This window comes from Erinaceus europaeus, chromosome 7 (genome assembly GCF_950295315.1).
Source record: "Erinaceus europaeus chromosome 7, mEriEur2.1, whole genome shotgun sequence".
NCBI classification, from domain to species: domain Eukaryota; kingdom Metazoa; phylum Chordata; class Mammalia; order Eulipotyphla; family Erinaceidae; genus Erinaceus; species Erinaceus europaeus.
The window spans coordinates 15,692,815-15,712,011 of NC_080168.1; the positions used below are offsets into that span (position 1 = coordinate 15,692,815).

Genomic DNA, 19,197 nt, shown 5'->3' on the forward strand with positions numbered 1-19,197 from the left:
AATATGTATTAGAGGGAGTTTTGTCTTTATTGCCACCAGGGACCAGGGTTATTAGCTGTGGCTCAGTGCTGGCACTATGAATCCAGCATTCCTGAAGGCCATTTTTGTTGGCTTTTTTCTACCCCCTCAGTTTTTAGATATGCCAGAGAGAACAGGGAGGAGAGAGAGAGAGAGAGAGAGAGAGAGAGAGGGACCTGCAGACCTACTTCAACACTAGGGAAGCGGACCTTCTACAGGTGGGGAGTGGGGACTTGAACCCCAGGGCCTTACACTTAGTAATATGTGTGCTTAAACCACCCAGCCCCTGAGGTTTTTTTAAATGAAATTCTACCCACCTACAGCACCCCCACCCAACCCTCAATCTAAGGAAAAGTTTATCAAACTGCAGGTTGAGAAATTAAGCCATTGTGATCAGAATTCTTTTTTAAAAAATATTTTATTTATTTTAACGAGATAGAGAGATACACACATACAGAGATACCAGAGCACTGCTCAGCTCTGGCTTACAGTAGTATTAAGGATGAATTTTGGACCTCAGAGCTTCAGTCATGAAAGCCTTTTGCATAACCATTATGCTGTTTCCCCAGCCCCAGGATTTTTCTTAATAAGGTGGGAAAGGGGAGTCGGGCTGTAGCGCAGCGGGTTAAGCGCAGGTGGCGCAAAGCACAAGGACTGGCATAAGGATCCCGGTTCGAACCCCGGCTCCCCACCTGCAGGGGAGTCGCTTCACAGGCGGTGAAGCAGGTCTGCAGGTGTCTATCTTTCTCTCCTCCTCTCTGTCTTCCCCTCCTCTCTCCATTTCTCTCTGTCCTATCCAACAACGACAACAATAATAACTACAACAATAAGACAACAAGGGCAACAAAAGGGAATAAATAAAATAAATGTTTTTTAAAAATTCTATAAAAAAATAAATAAGGTGGGAAAGAAGAAAGTGGCACAGAAGATATTGCAAGAAGTATGTTTCAGGAATCCTTTTTTTCATATATATATGTACTTAGTGTATGCAAGCTAGGGACTTGTTTATTCTACAAAAGTCCTTGAGCATTTTCAAAGTTACAAATATGTAAGGAAATTTGCTATAGCACTGGTTGTTTGCTTGTTTGCTCCTTTGTTTTCTTAGATCACTGGTCAGCACTGGTTTACGGTGGTGCTGGGGATTGAACCTGGGACCTCAGAGGTTCAGGCATGAGAATCTGTTTGCATAACCACTGAGCTATCTCACATGCCCTATTTAAAATTTGGTTATTTTTATGGGAGAGAGAGAGAGAAAGAGACCACAATTCCCCTTAGCCCTAGCACAGGCAATGCTGGGGGTTGAACCTCAAGCCTGGAAGTTCTAAGTCTCATGCTCTTATCACTGTGCTATCTCCCCCACCCAGTTTTGCTTAAATTTGTTACTGTTGTTGTCTCAGGTTCATTGCACTAGGCTGACTCTTGGAGACAGAGAGTAAAAGGTACTGTTGAAATGGCTCACTTGGGGAGTCAGGCGGTACCGCAGCGGGTTAAGCGCAGGTGGCACAAAGCGCAAGGACTGGCGTAAGGATCCTGGTTCAAGCCCCTGGCTCCCCACCTGCAGGGGAGTCACTTCACAAGTGGTGAAGCAGGTCTGCCGGTGTCTATCTTTCTCTCCCCCTCTGTCTTCCCCTCTCCATTACTCTCTCCATTACTCGCTGTCCTATCCAACTGTAACGACATCAATAACAACAATAATAATTACAATAAAACAACAAGGGAGACAAAAGGGAATAAATAGCTCACTTGGATGGTGCACTGCTTTGCCATGTACATAACCCAGGTTCAAGCCTGGCCTGTACTAAAGGAAGCTTCAGTGTTGTGGTGTCTCTCTCTCTCTCCCATCTCTCTGTCTCTTTCAAATTAAAAGGAAAGGGGAGAGAGAGAGGACAGCACCTAAGCTTTCCCCAGTGCTGTGGTACTCCCATCTAATATACCAGGTACTCAAACCTGAGCACACAGCAAAGGAGGCAACCTCTCTGGTGAGCTGTACTGCCAACCTCCTGTTTTGTTTCTTTTTTTTTAACTGTTACATAACAATGATGCAATATGGGGTGTGCTTTTCTCTAGCTGACTGATTGCAAAAAGTGATGCGGCCAAAACAAGGATCCATAATACAGCTCTTTACACATCTATTTCCAAGCCACCCTTTTAAAAGTGAGAAGCAAAAGCGAAATAAAGCATAGCTGCGTTGTGGTAGATCTCTATAATTACGGCAGCGTGGCACACAGTTGCGGGCTGTCTAGCAGGTCTGTAACTGCACTGCCTGAGGACAAAGGGTGGCTGGCACATGACTTCACAGGGTGCTCTTCTGGACTCTGGATTGTGTAACAGGTATGTGTAATAGCTAGGGGCTTTGGGGGGCTGGAGAGATGGCTCACCAGGTCAAGCACTTACTCTACATCCCAGTTTCAAACTCTGGCACCAGATGGGAAGTGCTATGGCAACAGAAGAACCTCTAGTGTTATAGTCTATAAATAACTAAATAAATAATTTTTTCAATCATATATATGGTTGAAAACGTGGCCCAGAGTGACGAAATCACACGTGTGAAGTCCCAGCTCCACAGAGAGAAGAAAAATAAAGTTTATTGTCCGGGTGGTGGCTCAGTGGATAATGTGTTGGACTCTCAAGCATAAGGTCCTGAGTTCAATCCCCAGCAGCATATGTACCAGAGGGATGGCTGGTTCTCTCTCCCATCCCTATAATTAATGAATAAATAAAATATTTAAAGAAAAAAGTTTTGAATTAACATCTAGCTTTTCAAGTGGCTTCTTCAAAAGCTACAAAGCAAGGGTTGTTTCTTTTGACCTTTCTGCTAACTTGTTCCCCAAGGTGACATGACAGCTCCTTAACTGTATCACTTGGGGTCTTGCCAGAACCAAAAACATTCAGAAAAGCAATGATAATGTATTAGAATGATTAAATCCTGGAAGCAGAGAGATATCACACTGGGCAGGGTGCCTGTCTTGTGGTTCTCGGAGTCCAGGTTTGAGCCCTGGCACCGCATGGGAAATGCTATAGCATTGAGAGAGGTTCTGGTGCTGTGGTGTCTCTCTATTTCTGTCTCTGTCTGAATGAAAATGTTGGGGAGGAGACTAGAGTCTTTGGGTGAGGGAGATAGCATAATGGTTCTGAAAAAAGACTCCTGTGCTTGAGGCTCTGAGGTCCCGAGGTCAGTCTTTCCCACACCACTATAAGCTAGAGCTGAGTAGTGCTCTGAGGGGGGAAAAGAAATGTCCCAGGAGCAGTGTTATTGCAATGTGCTGCAAGAAAGAGAGAGAGAGAGAGAATGGAGGAGAGGAAGGGAAGGGAGGGGAGAGGAGGGGAGGGGAGGGGAGGGGAGGGGAGAGAAGGGAATAATAGAAAAGAAAAGATGTATAAGGATCCCAGTTGGAGCCTCCAGTTCCCACCTGCAGGAAGGTTACTTCACAAGCAGTGAAGCAGGTCTGCAGGTGTCTGTCTTTCTCTCCCCCTCAGTCTCCCCTCCTTTCGATTTCTCTCTGTCCTATCCAACAACATGAATGGCAACAATAGTAACAACAAGGGCAACAAAATAGGGAAAAAATTGCCTCCAGGAGCAGTGGATTCGTAGTACAGACACTGAACCCCAGCAATAACCCTGAAGGCAAAAAAGAAAGAAAAAGAAAAGGGCCAGGGAGTGACACACCCAGTTAAGCGTACATAATCCTATACTCAAGGACACATGCGAGGATCTGAGTTTGAGCCTCTGCTCCGCACCTGCAGGAGGGGAGCTTCACGAGCAGTGAAACAGGTCTGCAGGTGTCTGCCTTTCTCTCTCCCTATTTTCCCCTTCTATCTTAATATCTCTCTGTCCTAGCCAATAAAATCGAAAAAAATGGCTACCAGAAGCAATGGATTTGAAGTGCTGGCACTGAGCCCCAGTGATAACCCTGGAGGCAAGAAAGAAAGAAAAGGATGGGGGGGGTAGATAGCATAATGGTTATGCAAACAGACTGTCATGTCTGAGGCTCTAAAGTCTCAGGTTCAATCCCCCACACCACCATTAGCCAGAGCTGAGCAGTGCTCTGGTTAAAAAAAAAGAGGAAGGAAGGAAGGAAGGAATGATGGGAGGGAGGGAGGGAGGAAGGAAAGGAGAGAGAGAGAGAGAGAGAAGAAAGAATGAAAGGAAGGAAGGAAGGAAGGAAGGAAGGAAGGAAGGAAGGAAGGGGAGTGCAGTGGGTTAAGCGCACATGGCCAAAAGCGCACAGATAGGCATCAGGATCCCAGTTTGAGCCCCCGGCTCCCCACCTGCATGGGGTTCACTTCACAGGTGGTGAAGCAGATCTGCAGGTGTCTGTCTTTCTTTCCCCCTCTGTCTTCCCCTCCTCTCTCAATTTCTCTCTGTCCTATCCAACAACAATGAAAGCAGTAACAACAACGACGATAAACAAGGGCAACAAAATTGAAAAAATAGTTAAAAAAAAAAAAAGGAAGGAAGAAAGAGAGATCAAGTCCTTCCATACTTATACCACATTACTTTTTCTTTCCTCATATTTTTGGAGAAGCTATTGAGAGAAAAAATATGTTGGAAATCAAAGTTGATATGATGTGTGAATGGAGGCAAGATTGCTCAGATTCTTTTAATTGATTCATCCATTCTTGTGATTTTGAAAAACTTGAGCAAAAACACCCATGACAATAGAGAATTTCTATTTGCATTTCTCTGAAAATAATTCACTTACACAGCAATACACCCCCAACATACAAATCACCATTAAAAAAGGCTCGGCTGGTAGAGCACAGGACTTGCACACCTAAGTCTCCCAATTCAGTCCCCAGCACAGCAATTCCAGGGTGGTGCTCTGGTCTGTATCCCTCTCTCTCTCTCTCTCTCTCTCTCCTCAAGATTCAGAAGGATGAGGAGAAAGAGCAGCAGAAAGGGACAGGAGGATGATATGTGTGAGCTGGCAGTGCACAGGGCATTGCTCCGATCTTGGCTAATATCATTCCCCTTGCTTTCTGGAGTCACTCTAGGAATTCAGATCATTCTTATCCTGCAGCCAGGGAAATGCCTCAGCTGCTAGAGGCCTAAGACTTGCATGCCTAAAGCTGCCATGTCAATCCTCAGTGCTGCTTGCACCAGAGTGATGATCTACTTCTCTTTCTTTCATGTGAAGCGTCCCATCTACAAAATAGCTCAGCTGGGAAGGTGCCTGCTTTGTCTTGTGTACAACCCAGGTTCAAGCTCTTGGCCTCCATGGTACTAGGGGAAGCTTCCAGGCTGTGATATGCCTTCCTCTGTTCCTCTGTCTCTGTCTCTTCCTTTCTAGCTGAAAAACAGTTGGCCAGAGTGGTAAAAACCCCCAGCAATGGATATGGGGAAGTTAGCAAAACAGTTATGCAAAACAATTTCATGCTTGATGGTCCAGGCTCAATCCCAGGCATCACCTAAAATACATTTTTATTTATTATTGGATAGAGACAGAGAGAAATTGAGAAGGGGATAAAGAGGGAAAGAGACAGACACACATGCAGCCCTGCTTCACCACTTGTGAAGCTTTCCTCCTGCAGGTGAGGAGCAGGGGCTTGAACCTGAGTCCTTGTGCACTATAATATGTGCACTTAGCCAGGTGTGCCATCATCTGGCCCCTCACCATTTTTTTAAGTTCTTCTAAAAGAAAAAAGGCAAAGCACAAAGGTGCCACCTTAAATCAGAGCTGAGCAAGTGTTCTAGTTTATAAATAAGTAAATAAGGCTGGGGGAAATAGCATAGTGTTTATGCAAACTGAGATCCCAGGTTCAATCTCCAGTACTACCATAAACCAGGGTTGAGCAGTGCTCTGGTAAAATGAATGAATTAATTAAAAAATAATATTAAAAAAGGAGAGGGCCTGAATAGTCTGCCTGTTTCTCATATATAGGACCCAGGCTCAAGTATGGCCCCCACCACACGGAAGGATGCCTCAGTGCTATGGTGTCTTTGTCTTCCCATTACAAAACCATTTCTTTCCTTCTCTCCCCCCTCCCACACACACTTAGAAAGATACACACCAAAATAATAGTGGGTATGGTTTGTTAAGTAGTTTTTTCTTTTTATTTATTCATTTATTGGATAGAGACAGAGAGAGATGCTAAGGTAAAAGGGATAGAGAAAGAGAGAGGGCCAGGTGGTGGTACACCTGGCTGAGCACACACATTACAGTGCACAAGGGCCCAAGTTCAAGCCCCTAGTCCCCCCTGCACGGGGAAAGCTTCATGAGTGGTGAAGTAGGGCTGCAGGTGTCTCTCTGTCTCTTTCCCTGTCTACTTCCTCCTCTCCTTTCAATTTCTGTCTATATCTATTAAATAAATCAACAAAAAGAAAGAAGGAAAGAGGATAGCACCTGAAGCACTGCTTCATCACTCATGAAGCTTCCCTGCAAGCAGGGACTGGAGGTTTGAACCCAGGTCCTTGTGTGTGATAACATATGCACCACATGCATATCTAGAATTTAGAGATCCCAGGTTCAATCCCCAGCACCTCCTAGCAACACCTTAAGCCAGAGGCCCCAACCCTGCCTTTGTTAGTTACTAACAGTGAGGCTTTGGACACTTACATCACCTCTTAAGCTTCATGTTTCAACTCCTAAACTAGAGTCATGCATACCAACAGTACAGGGCTATTGAGAAAATGAAAGATGATACAGGCCTTTCACTCAGTGAATGGTCTTTATTATAATGCTGCAGGACATCTTGTTTAATCTTTTTTTCTTTTTTTTTTTTGGCCTCCAGGGTTATTGCTGGGGCTGAGCTTGGTGCCTGCACCACGAATCCACTGCTCCTGGAGGCCATCTTTTCCCTTTTGTTGCCCTGGTTGTTTTATCACCATTGTGGTTATTATTATCATTGTTACTGATGTCGTTGTTGTAGGACAGGACAGAGAGAAATGGAGAGAGGAGGGGAAGAGTCTCAGAGAGGGGGAGAGAATGACACCTGCAGACCTGCTTCACCACTTGTGAAGCGACTCCCCTGCAGGTGGGGAGCCAGGGGCTTAAACTGGGATCCTTATGCTGGTCTTTGCACTTTGCACCACGTGCACTTAGCCTGATGCACTACCGCCCAACTCCCACAAAGAGACTTCCATGCCCAAGGCTCCAAGGTCCCCAGTTCAGTCTCCCACACTGCCATAAGCCAGAGATGAGCAGTGCTCTGCTAAAAAATAAACAAACAACCAAATAATTTAGAATTTGGGGGTGGACAGCATAATGGTTATACAAAAAAAACTCTCGTTTGAGACTCCAGTTTCAGGTTTAATCCAGTGCCACCATAAACTGAGCCGAACAGTGCCTTGGTTAAAGAAAAGAGGGGTGGGCTAGGTAGATAGCTTAATGGTTATGTAAACAGACTCTTGTGCCTGAGGCTCAAAAGTCCCACATTCAATCCCCTGCACCACCATCAGCCAGAGTTGAGCAGTGCTCTGGTAAAAGAAAAAAGAGAGAGGGAGAGAAAGGAAGAAAGAAGAAAAAGAAAAAAGAGTGGCTGGGGTAGATAGCAGAATGGTTATGCAAAGAGACTCTCATGCCTGAGGCTCTGAGATTCCAGGTTCGATCCCCTGCACCACCATTAGCCAGAGCTGAGCAGTGCTCTGGTAAAAACAAAAATAAAAAAATGAGAGAATAAAAAATTGAAAGAAAGAAAAAGAAATTCAGAATTTCACGTCTTGTTCCAGGCTTCCTAAACTCATACTTTCTACCCGTTTGTCAAAGTGCTGGTTAAAGATTAAACAAGATGGGCGTTGGGCGGTAGTGCAGTGGGTTAAACTCAGGTGGCGCAAAGCACAAGCACTGGCCTAAGAATCCTGGTTCGAGCCCCCAGCTGCAGGGGAGTCGCTTCACAGGCAGTGAGGCAGGTCTGCTGGTGTCTCTCTTTCTTTCCCCCTGTCTTCTCCTCCTCTCTCCATTTCTCTCTGCCCTATCTAACAACGATGACATCAATGACAATAAAAAACAAGGACAAAAAAAAAACAAGGGCAATAAAAGGGAAAATATTTATTTATAATAGTTATAATCATAATAAATATATTCCCATGTATACATATGGAAATTTTCTTTGCATAATCATTATGCTATCTCCCCCACTCCCAATTCTGAACTTTTTTTTTTTCCCACCAGAGCACTGCTTAGCTCTAGCCAATTCTGGATTTATTTTTTCTTTTCTTTCTTTCTTTTATTTTTTTTTAATCACTGGGGCTCTGTGCCTGCGCTACAAATCTGCTGCTCCTGGAGGCCATTTTTCCCATTTTTGTTGCCCTTGTTGTTATTGCTTTGTTGTTGGATAGGACAGAGAGAAATGGAGAGAGAAGGGAGAGACAGAGGGGGAGAGAAAGGCAGACACCTGCAGACCTGCTTTATCCCTGCAGGTGGGGAGCTGCAGGCTCCAAAGGGAATCCTTGTGCTGGTCCTTGCACTTTGCACCATGTTTGCTTAACCTGCTGCACTACCGCCTGCCCCTCCCCCCAATTCTGAACTTCTAATGAGCTCCCACAGATCATATTTTGAATGGGAGGCTGGAGAGGGGCAAAGCAGGATGGAGGAACATAGAGAGGAGCAGGGCAGGCACCCTCATGCTAGGAGCTCCTGGGACTGCTGGTAGCTGGCAGGTGAGTCTGCACTCTCCTCTCTGGGACAGTGGCTGGTTGGTGACAGAGAAACTATGACAGAAAAGGTTTTGGCCAAAATATGAAGGATCTCACAGAGTGGAAGCCTGAAGATGTAAGGAGAAAAACTACTGTCAAGCAGAGTTGTGTATTAACAGTCTTGCAGTAGAGTCCACCAGGTTCAAATCTGACCCCCACCACGCTGGGGTGGGGGGTTCAGTGCTATAGCATCTTTCCCAATCTCCCTCTGTCACAAATACAAGTTGGTACATGTACATACTTGACCCTCTTCAATTAATTTGTGAGGTTGTTTCCCATAATTCAGAGAACCCATTTACTCGATACACTGCCAGCTTATTCCAAAGTACATCAACAGCCCAGGAGAGAGCAAGTAGGTGAGATCAAAACAACAGAACTCCATTCCTAGAATATGGGCTTGGCATGGAGGCATATGCAGGTCCCTCATTTCCCAAGCTTGCAAATGTAACACACCACCCACCGTGCCACTTCCTGGACTCCTATCCCCCTTCCTTCCTTCCTTCCTTCCTTCCTTCCTTCCTTTTCCACCAGGATTATCAATGAGGCTCGGTACCGGCACAACTTCACCACCGTTTTCAGATGGTCATTTCTTTTTCTCTTTTGATAGAGGGTGGGAGACACAGATAGAGGAGGGAGGGAAAAAGGAACAAGGAGCAGACACCTACAACACTGTCCCAGCACTCATGAGCGGGACCCTTCCCAAAAGTGGGGACTAGGGAGTGCTGAATTCAAGTTCTTGTGTCTGATCATCTGTGTGTTCTACCAAGTGTGCCATACCTACCCCCGCAATCTGTTTTTTCCCAGAAAAAAAAAGGGGGGATAAAAGTTGGTCACTCGACCATCCATAGATTTTCCTTGGTGCTGTCCATCGTACTCCCAGGTGGTGCCAACAATTGAAGTCAGTGCTTCACGCATGTGTGGTAACTCCCAGTTAGCCTGCTGAGCCATCTCCCAGCCCCTCCCTCTGGATTTTTATAGAAACTTTTATTACATAAGTGTGACTGACATAGTCATTGACCAGTGGCATTGATCTCAATATCCAGTTCTTTTCCCCTCCCTGGAAAATCAGGGCTGGGACTGAGAGTGCTAACCCTCAACTAGGCTTTAGTCCTCAGGCAACCAGGTACTTCCCGTTCACTCTGCCACCTTGACAGAATCCCAACCAGCTGTGGTGGAAAGGAGTTTGGTATAAGCGACAAGACATCTACTTCCTCTTCATGGCTCTCAAGAGGTTTCAGGAATGTCTCTGTCTCTTTTCCCTCTCTGCCTCCCTCTCCCCACTCAATTTCTCTATCTAATAATAAAATAAATATTTCTTTAAAAAAAAAACGTGTGGGGAGTCGGGCGGTAGTGCAGCAGGTTAAGTGCACGTGGCACAAAGAGCAAGGCCCGAGGAAGGATCCCGGTTCGAGCCCCCGGCTCCCCACCTGCAGGGGCGTCGCTTCACAAGTGGTGAAGCAGGTCTGTAGGTGTCTGTCTTCCCCTCTTCTCTCCATTTCTCTCTTCTATCCAACAACAATAACTACAACAATAATAATAAAAAACCCAAGAGCAACAAAAGGGAATAAATAAATAATAAAAAAAAATTTGGGGGGTAGATAGCATAATGGTTATGCAGAGACTCTCATGCCTGAGACTCTGAGGTTCCAGATTCAATCCCCCACACTACCATAAGCCAGAGCTGATTAGTGCTCTGGTAAAAAAAAAAAAAAAAAAAAAGCAGGAAGTTTCAAGAACTGAGAACAAGAGACCTGATATAGCAGACATTTCTCTTGTTACTCTTATCACTCAGAAAATTCCCCAAGGGACTGGGGAATTGTAAGCCAGAAACTGGCTAAAGACTGTATATATATATATATATATATATATATATATATATATATATATATATATATATGAGAAACAGGTTTAGGAGAGGGCATAGAAAATACTCATCCATGAAAGCACATAATTTATCACACATCAAGCCCTGTGTTTGAACTCTACCATCACATGGAAGCACCATGGCACCAAAGAGCTCCACAGTGGCACTGTGGTGCCTCTCTCTCTCTCTGAAACTGTAAAAAAAAATAAAAATATAAATATAAGGATCTCAGTTTGAGCCCCCAGCTCCCCACCTGCAGGGGAGTCGCTTCACAGGCAGTGAAGCAGGTCTGCAGGTGTCTTATCTTTCTCTCCCTGTCTTCCCCTCCTCTCTCCATCTCTCTGTCCTATCCAACGACAACAATGACATCAATAACAACAACAATAACTACAACTACAATAAAACAAGGGCAACAAAAGGGAAAATTAAATAAATAAGTAAATAAATAAAAATAATTGGGCTGACTTACCTTAGATACACAGCATCCTGGCCCCAAAGCACGTGGGGCCAGAGTGGCTCAGTACAAGCTCTCCAGACATGTGAGGGACACCCCCATTCTAGGTGTGCCCCATTTCTTTGGATGAGATTGTGCTCTGGAAAAATATGCATACTTTATTGAAGTCTTTTTAAAAAAAATTCAAATATTTTATTTATCTATTCCCTTTTGTTGCCCTTGTTGTTTTTATTGTTGTAGTTATTATTGTTGCTATTGATGTTGTCATTGTTGGATAGGACAGAGAGGAGGGGAAGACAAGAGAGGGAGAAAGACAAGACACCTGCAGACCTGCTTCACCGCCTGTGACGGGACTCCCCTGCAGGTGGGAAGCTGGGGGCTCGAACCGGGATCCTTGTGCTTTGTGCCACATGCACTTAACCTGCTGCACTACCACGCAACTCCCTGAAGTCTTTTTTAAAGTTTATTTTAATGAGAGATGGGTAGAGAGACCAGAGTCCAGCTCTGGCTTATGGTGGTGCTGAGGATCGAACCTGGGACCTCAGAACCTCAGGCATGAAAGGCTTTTGCAGAACCATCATGCTGTCTCCTCAGTCCTATCATAGTTTTCTAAGAGTGACATACTTCTATAATAGTATTGTATTAAACAGTTCTACCTGGAGAAATGTTTCCAGAGTGTTTAATTTTCACTGTGTGTCCCAGACACTTCATTAGTACATACTTTTCCCCTCGAAACTACCCTGAGATAAGCTTTACAAATTTTTTATTTATAAAAAGGAGACATTGACAAAACCATATTTTTGAGATATCTTTTGCAAAAGTATGTTAGCTTTCCCTGCCAGTCCCTATCATTCTGTGTGTCTCAGTTCACTGTAACAATTAAGACATTAATGGGTTTTAGAAAATAATTACCCTGGAGACTGGGCAGTGGCACAACCAGTAAATCACATGTTATTATGCAGGAGGACCAAAGCTCAAGCTCCTGGGTCGCACATGCAGGGTGTGTGGGGGGGAAGCTTCATGAGCAGTGGAAAAGTGCTGCAGACATCTCTTTGTACCACCTACCTTTGTATTTCTCTCTCTCTCTCTCTCTCTCTCTATATATATATATATATATATATATATGTAAAACTTTATATAGAATAGGGGGCCAGGCGGTAGCACACAGGGTTGAGCACTCATGGCACGTGGTACAAGGACCAGCACAAGGAACCTGGTTCGAGCCCCCAGCTCCCCACCTGCAGGGGAGTCGCTTCACAAGTGGTGAAGCAGGTCTGCAGGTGTCTTTTTCTTTCCCTGTCTTCCCCTCCTCTCTCTATTTCTCTCTGTCCTATCCAACAATGACGACAACAATAACTACAATAAAAAAACAAGGGCAACAAAAGGAAATAAATAAGACTATAGGGGCCAGGTGGTGGCACACCTGGTTGAGTGCACATGTTACAATGTGCAAGGACCCAGGTTTAAGCTACCAGTCCCCACCTGCAGGGGGAAAGCTTTGTGAGTGGTGAGGTAGTGTTGCAGGTGTCTCTGTCTCTATCACCCCCTTTCCTCTTGATTTCTGGTTGTTTCTATCCAATAAAATAAAGATAATTTTTTAAAAAGACTATAAAAATTGGGAGCCAGGTGGGTGGCAGTGCAGCGGGTTAAGCGCACGTGGCACAAAGTGCAAGGACCGGTGTTAGGATCCCGGTTCGTGCTACCTGACTCCCCACCTGCAGGGGAGTCGCTTCACAATCAGTAAAGCAGGTCTGCAGGTATCTATCTTTCTCTCCCCCTCTCTGCCTTCCCCTCCTCTCTCCATTTCTCTCTGCCCTATCCAATGACATCAAGAACAACAACAATAACTACAACAATAAAACAAGGGCAAAAAAAGGGAATAAATAAATATTTTTAAAAAGACTATAAATTTTAAAAGGAGGAGGGGGAATGTCCACCAGGAGCTGCAGATTTGTAGTGCTGGCACTGATCCCTAACAGACAATAACTTTTGAGGCAAAATAAAAATAGTAAAATAAAAAATGAGATTAAGGGCTAAGAAGACGGTATAGTGGTTCTGCAAAATGACTTTCATGCCTGAGGATCCAAAGTCCCAGGTTCACTCCCAAACACCATCCTAAGTTTGAGCTGAGTATTGCTCTGGTAAAAACAAAAAATGTGAAAAACTAACCCTAAAAATAAAATGGGAATGAAACAGGTCCCAGTCACTTTTTTTTTTTTTTTTGACAGGACAAAGAGAAATTGAAAGAGGGGAGAGACACCTGCAGAACTGCTTTGCAGCTCGTGAAGCAGAACCCCCTTGCAGGTGGGGAATGGGGCTCAAACCCAGATCCTTGCAGTTGGTAGTATGTACCCTTAACTGGGTGTGTCACCACCTGGCCTCCTCAGTCACTCATGTATGAAAAAAAAAAAAAAAGTCAATGTTTCTAAGTCTCAAAGCAGTTGGGGGTTCCAGAGCTGAGCCTTACTCTCAAAAGACCCATCTGAGCAGGCCAGGAGGGGAGGTCCCCTGGCCACTGTCAATAGTCACCTTATTTAGGTCACCAAGTCAGCTGATGAGGTTAGTGAGGGTGTGTTCCTGGGTTACCAAGCTTCACTACCAGCCTTTAGAGCAAGCAGGCATTTCTTTCCCTTTGGTGAGGGTGTAGGGAGGGTCAAGAAGCCTTAAGAGCCAAAGATCCTAAGAACAGACCCACAGGAACCACTCAGTGTCTAGGTCACCTGCTGTCTAGGTTACTGGTCAAGGTCTGTGTTCTGCACCCTGATCCTCCCCTGTCCTGTGATGCACTGCTCCTTAGCTCACTCTCTCTTATCAAAGCTTAACTAATTGCATCTCAATTTATATCCTGTTTAACGTGCTTCCATATCCAGGGACTTTACATTCTGACTGTTAATTAACCCAAAGAAATAAATCCCCAATGCAGAAGTAGCAGGGTGAAGGACGCTAGTCTTGGGACCAGATGGTGCATCTGGTTGAGATCACACTTAAAATGCACAAGAACCTATGTTCAAATCCCTGGTCCCCACCTGTAGGGGGAAAGCTTTGCAAGTGGAGATGCAGGTCTGCAGGTGTCTTTGTTCTATCTCCCCATTCCCTCTCAATTTCTGGCTGTCTCTAGCCAATAAATAAAGATAAAAGGATGCAAGTGTTTCTGTGTACACTGGGTTGGAAGTCTGTATAGAGCCTACATGAATGAAGATACAGGCTCTACTGAAGAGGGTGCCCTTAAGACGGGAGAGGGAGAGGGAGTGGGGCAGGGGGAGAGGGGAAGAGGAGGAAGAAGAGAAGGAAGAAGAAAGGACAAAACAATGCTGTTCAGGTCTTGACCTCTGAACTGTCTCTATAACTGTTTCACTTCCTTTGTGGGAGGACAGGTTTACACCTCTTGTCTGCCTTCTCCCGCCTCAGGAATACCAATTTGGAAAACAGAATGGAACAATCGTGTATTAAGTCCCTTGTGTATTCTAAGTGCTTCTACTGTATTTGAATTTTCACAATCCTCTAAGTAGGCACTAAACAAGTTTAGAGGCACATCTGTTACATAACAGAAGAACTGAGACTGGGAACCATGGTCAGACAAACAGACTCATACTCTGTACACATTGTTACTTCATTTCTGAGCAACACTGAGCAAATACCAAGGCAATGGGCAGTGATAGCCTTCCTCAGCCCATATTCCAGACCCTTTATACTCCAGAAAACCACCCTGAACTTCACCCCACCAGCAAGAAGCCCTCACTCCCCCTTCTCCTAAGTGGGACCGGGCAAGTCACCAACTTCAGTTACTGTCAAGCTCTGGTAACTATTCTCCTGCACCCTCAAATTTAAATTTTCATAAAATCTCAGGCCCTCCCGATTCCTTCTTTAGCTGACGACCTTACACTGTGGGTATTCACTGCTAAGTACACATGCATGGTAAATGCTTGATGAGATTTGGCAATTTCTCTCAAGGTTAGTGGAAGGGAACATGATCCATAACCCCTTCCTCTTTTCCCACGCAGTGAAACATTAAATAATGAAAGACGTCATGTGTAAACATGTTTTAAACTAAGAACATTGGAAATACCATCACTCGTTTATTTTCAAAAGTCCTCCCCTACCACCCCCCTTTTCCTTTCTGCTGGAATGTGGGTGCCTCAGTCATGGGGATGAGGTGGACAAGCTGTGCCCTTTGGGGGCTCTCAGAAGGCAGGCCAAGAAGGGAAGTGGGCTTTCCAGGAGAAAGCCAGCTCCAGCAGACGTCCATGTCACAGTCCTAGCACCACAGGACCAGCCACTTGAGTGTGGCTGGCTTCCTTAGGAGGCTTTGCTTTGACACCATGTTACAATCCTACATCCAGGCAGGGCAGGAGGGAGGTGGCTTTGGTTCTGTGGGGAGAAAGCTAACAGGTCTACCAAGACCCTCTCCTCCACCTAGGCCTAACTTCAAGTTCTTCTACGAGCAGCAGCTGCTACCCCAGGGAGCCACGGGTCTTTCTTTACAACTGTCAATATGGCCTTCGGACTGGCTGGAACAGCCACTCTCCCTGTAGCTTTGAACCCCATCAAGGCCTCTCAATGAATTTTCCACAGCTCTGTCCCAGCTGCCCACAGGACTGCAAGAGCCATGAAGCAGGTATTCTCGCTCTCTTTTTTAAAATATTTATTTCCCTTTTGTTGCCCTTGTTTTATTGTTGTAGTTATTGTTGTTGTTGATAGGATAGAGAAATAGAGAGAGAAGGGGGAGACAGAGAGAGGGAGAGAAAGACAGACATCTGCAGACCTGCTTCACTGTGTGTGAAGCGACAGGTGGGGAGCCAGGGGTTCAAACTGGGATCCTTACGCCGGTCCTTGTGCTCTGCACTACCTGCGCTAAACCTACTGCGCTACCGCCTGACTCCCTCCCTTTTTTTTTTTCATGAGAACTAGGGTAAGAGAGGGAGAGACACCTGCAGTCTGCTCCACTGCTTGTGATGCTTCCCTCTCTGCTGGTGGGGACTGGAGGCTCAAACCTATGTCCTCACACATGGTGACTTGTAAGCTTTACTATTTGTGCCACTGCCTAGCTAGCCCCCTACCTTCTTAAACTTTGGAAAAAAGAGCAGCAAGAAGTTGTGACCAGCTCTTCCTGCCTGGTGTGCAGAGGGGAAAGTGATGTCAGGTGAGCTGGTGGCTTCTTGGTGCCCCCCCCACCCCATCTCCTGCTTAGACAGTGGAGTACAGGGGTGCAGGGAATGGGCAGGGGGCAAACAGCTGGGAGATACTGAGCCAGAAAGGGGTGTGAGTCAAGTGCAAACCACCTCTCTGACTCAAACTCTCCCACACAGGCTTGCGATGGAGCCTTGAAGCTCACCCGCCATGCTGCCAGTCTGTTTGCTCTTGAAATCTGTGAAGCTGAGCCCACCCACAAAGACAGTGGAGGGAGAGCAGAACTCAAAGTCGCCTGTGCTACGGGGCAGTCACAGCCTTCCCCCTCCTCCCCTCACCCCTGCCCATGTACTCTGATATAGGGATACAATGACTCCCTAACTTGGGGCTGTGAGAAATTCACAAAACTGGGGGCCAGGTGGTAGCACAGCAGGTTAAGCCCACATGGCGCCAAGCACAAGGACTGGCATATGAATCCCAGTTCAATTCCTCCAGCTCAGGGGTGGGTGGTGGTGGTCACTTCACAAACGGTGAAGCAGGTCTGCGGGTATCTATCTTCCTCTCCCCTCCTCTCAATTTCTCTCTGTCCTATCCAGCAACAACAGCAACATAGCAACAAAAAGGGAGAAATGGCCTCCAGGAGGCGTGGATTTATAGTGCAGGTACCACGCCCCAGCAATAACCCCAGAGAAAGGAAGAAAAGGGAGGGAGGGAGGGAGGGAGGGAGGGAGGGAGGGAGGAAGGAAGGAAGGAAGGAAGGAAGGAAGGAAGGAAGGAAGGAAGGAGAAAGAGAGAAATAAATTCACAAAGCTCTCACCCGTCAGGAAATTCAAAAGCTACATGGCAACACCCGTGAGAGAAATCTAGAAGGTTCAATGAGCAGCACTGTGAGGAGGTAGGGGGAGTGGGGACATGAGTAATGGAGTGGGGCAGCCCCCAAGACCAGGATGACAGGGAACAAGTTTACCTTGGCAAGGCTTCTCCCTGCTTGTCAGCAGAGTAAGCCTCAAGGTCATTCAAAGTGTCTTCCCAAGACAGGAAACCAGGGGAGCAGGGAGGGAGGCCTGAGGAGAGGAGGCCCTCAATTTGAGCAGAGGAACTCCATGCCCACAGAGGTCTGCTGCATTTCCACCCCTCCATCTATAAGCCAATTACTGCACCAAGATGCCCAACAAACCACACAAGGCCCTCTGGAGGTAGAAACCAAACCCTGCTTTATAAGGCTGAGTGGCCATCACTGGCTTCTCAGCTGAGAGGTGAGGTGTTAACCATGTAGACAGGTGAGAGGGTGTGGCCCTTCTCACCTTCCTTCTCCCTGTCCCCACCACCCTTCCAGTCCTCCAGACCCCTGACTCGGCGATTCAACCACTTCAAAAAAATACTCTGAGGGGCGAAGTGGAGGGGGTGAGGACTCAGGCTGGCTGGCCGGCCGGCCGGCCCCCATGAGGTAGCTAACACTGGTGCTCCTGGGCAGGGGCAAGTGGAGAGGCCAGTCACGGGCTCACAGCAGCCAAGAGACAGTCACCGGGTGACTGGGAGGTGGGACACACATCGAGTCTCGTAGTCCGGCCAGAGAACTTGATCACAGATAACGTCTGGGAGGCGTGGCTGGGCTCCTCGCTGGTGTCTTTGGAGGAAGTGCATGGTCTAGGGAGAGTGTGAGTCTTCTTTGGCTGGGGTGTGGTCCCATCACTCCCTGAATATTTTCTGAAGAGAACAGGAAGGGAGGAAATGCGGAGACATTGTGGGGCTGAAGTTCCTGCCAGTGATGTGCCCACTGTCTGGAGCAGGAGTTCACAACACTAGGCAACAACAGGCCAGTTATATGGAGAGATAAGTCACCCCCACAGCCTTTATCTGGTAGCTCTGAAGGCCTGAGGACTTGTGTGTGGCTGCCTGAGAGAGGAGGAGGGTTGAGGAATGTGGTGGGGAGGGCTGACAGCAGCGTTTCTGCAGATGGTTCTGGGTCGAGTTCAGCTTCACTGCGCACACCAAGAGCCACCAGAAAGTGGGGGCTGTGGCTGGACACTCTGCTATTCCTACCACCACCGCCACCCCCCAGTTGGAGAATGTTGGACTTATCACGACCTGGGAAGAGTCCGCCCCAGCACCCTTCCCTTGCCCACCTAGGTGGCGCTCACCCCAGCTTGCCGGTCTCTGTTTTGGAGAAATCACTGAGCATCACGTCATTCTTTGGGGGGGGCAGCAGTGATGTGGGGAGAGACCACTAGGAGCAAAGGAAGCAGTGAGGGCAAGAGAGGTAGGCAGAGGTGGGGGGAGGCTTTCTCCCAGGGCTCTCAATCCCCCGCCCCTCCCCTGTGCTGCAGACATGAGCCCACACGGGACTCAGACTGGGCACTCTTCCCAATTCAGACACAGAGCTGAGAATGAACATACTTTCTGATTCTTGAAAGAAACCCAGGGGATCCTGGAGCTCGGCTGACCGACACCCAACCCATGCCAGTTTGAGGAATGTGGGGCCTGCACTGGAGTCTGTTCTTCCTCCTCAATGGTACATCACTCACCAATGGAGCAGAGTCAGAGATGGCTCCTGTGTGGAACCCTTTGTAGCACCAACTCCGAAGCAGATCTACTCCTAGGACAAGAATAGCACAGGCAAGACTTTAGAGAGTGGACTCAACTGGCCAGTTCTTATCAGACTTATTTCTTGGCCTGTTGGGAATTGTCCTCTCACTATACATGGCCTCCCGTGGACTGAGAGAAGGCCTCACCTTTGAGCTTGTTGCCATGGTACTTCTGTTCCCACTGGGTGGTGAGAATGTTGAAATATCGAGGCTGCTCAAAAAAACGAAGATAGCGAGAGGAGATCCGAGAAGGAAAGATCCGTTCAAATTGACCGCGGCGAGAAAACTCATCCTCCATCTCAACCAGAATCCGAACATCATCTGGTGTCAGGACATCCAGCACAGAAGCATAGAAGTCCTGTGGCCAAGGGACAGGAAGGAGAGGGTGTGTGACGATATAAGCTGAAGGTCAAAAATCAGGAGGCTGAGGGACAGGTACATAGCTCTGCAGTCCTAGGAGTCCAGGACACCATAAGAGACCAACATGGCAGCGCACTCAGGTGGACCAGCTGTG

General features: G+C 46.7%; 1 protein-coding gene across 1 annotated transcript in view; it reads right to left on the reverse strand.

The window, feature by feature from the left end:
• Positions 1-17,295: 17,295 nt before the first annotated feature.
• The window catches only part of TTLL4 (tubulin tyrosine ligase like 4), a 44,379-nt gene continuing 42,477 nt past the window's right edge, over positions 17,296-19,197 (reverse strand). The window contains exons 16-19 of the mRNA XM_060193872.1: positions 18,831-19,041; positions 18,624-18,694; positions 18,240-18,325; positions 17,296-17,805 (exon numbers count right to left, since the gene is read on the reverse strand). Of these exons, the coding sequence (XP_060049855.1) occupies positions 17,592-17,805; positions 18,240-18,325; positions 18,624-18,694; positions 18,831-19,041 (582 nt within the window). The 3' untranslated portion in view covers positions 17,296-17,591. The remainder of the gene's footprint in view (positions 17,806-18,239; positions 18,326-18,623; positions 18,695-18,830; positions 19,042-19,197) is intronic.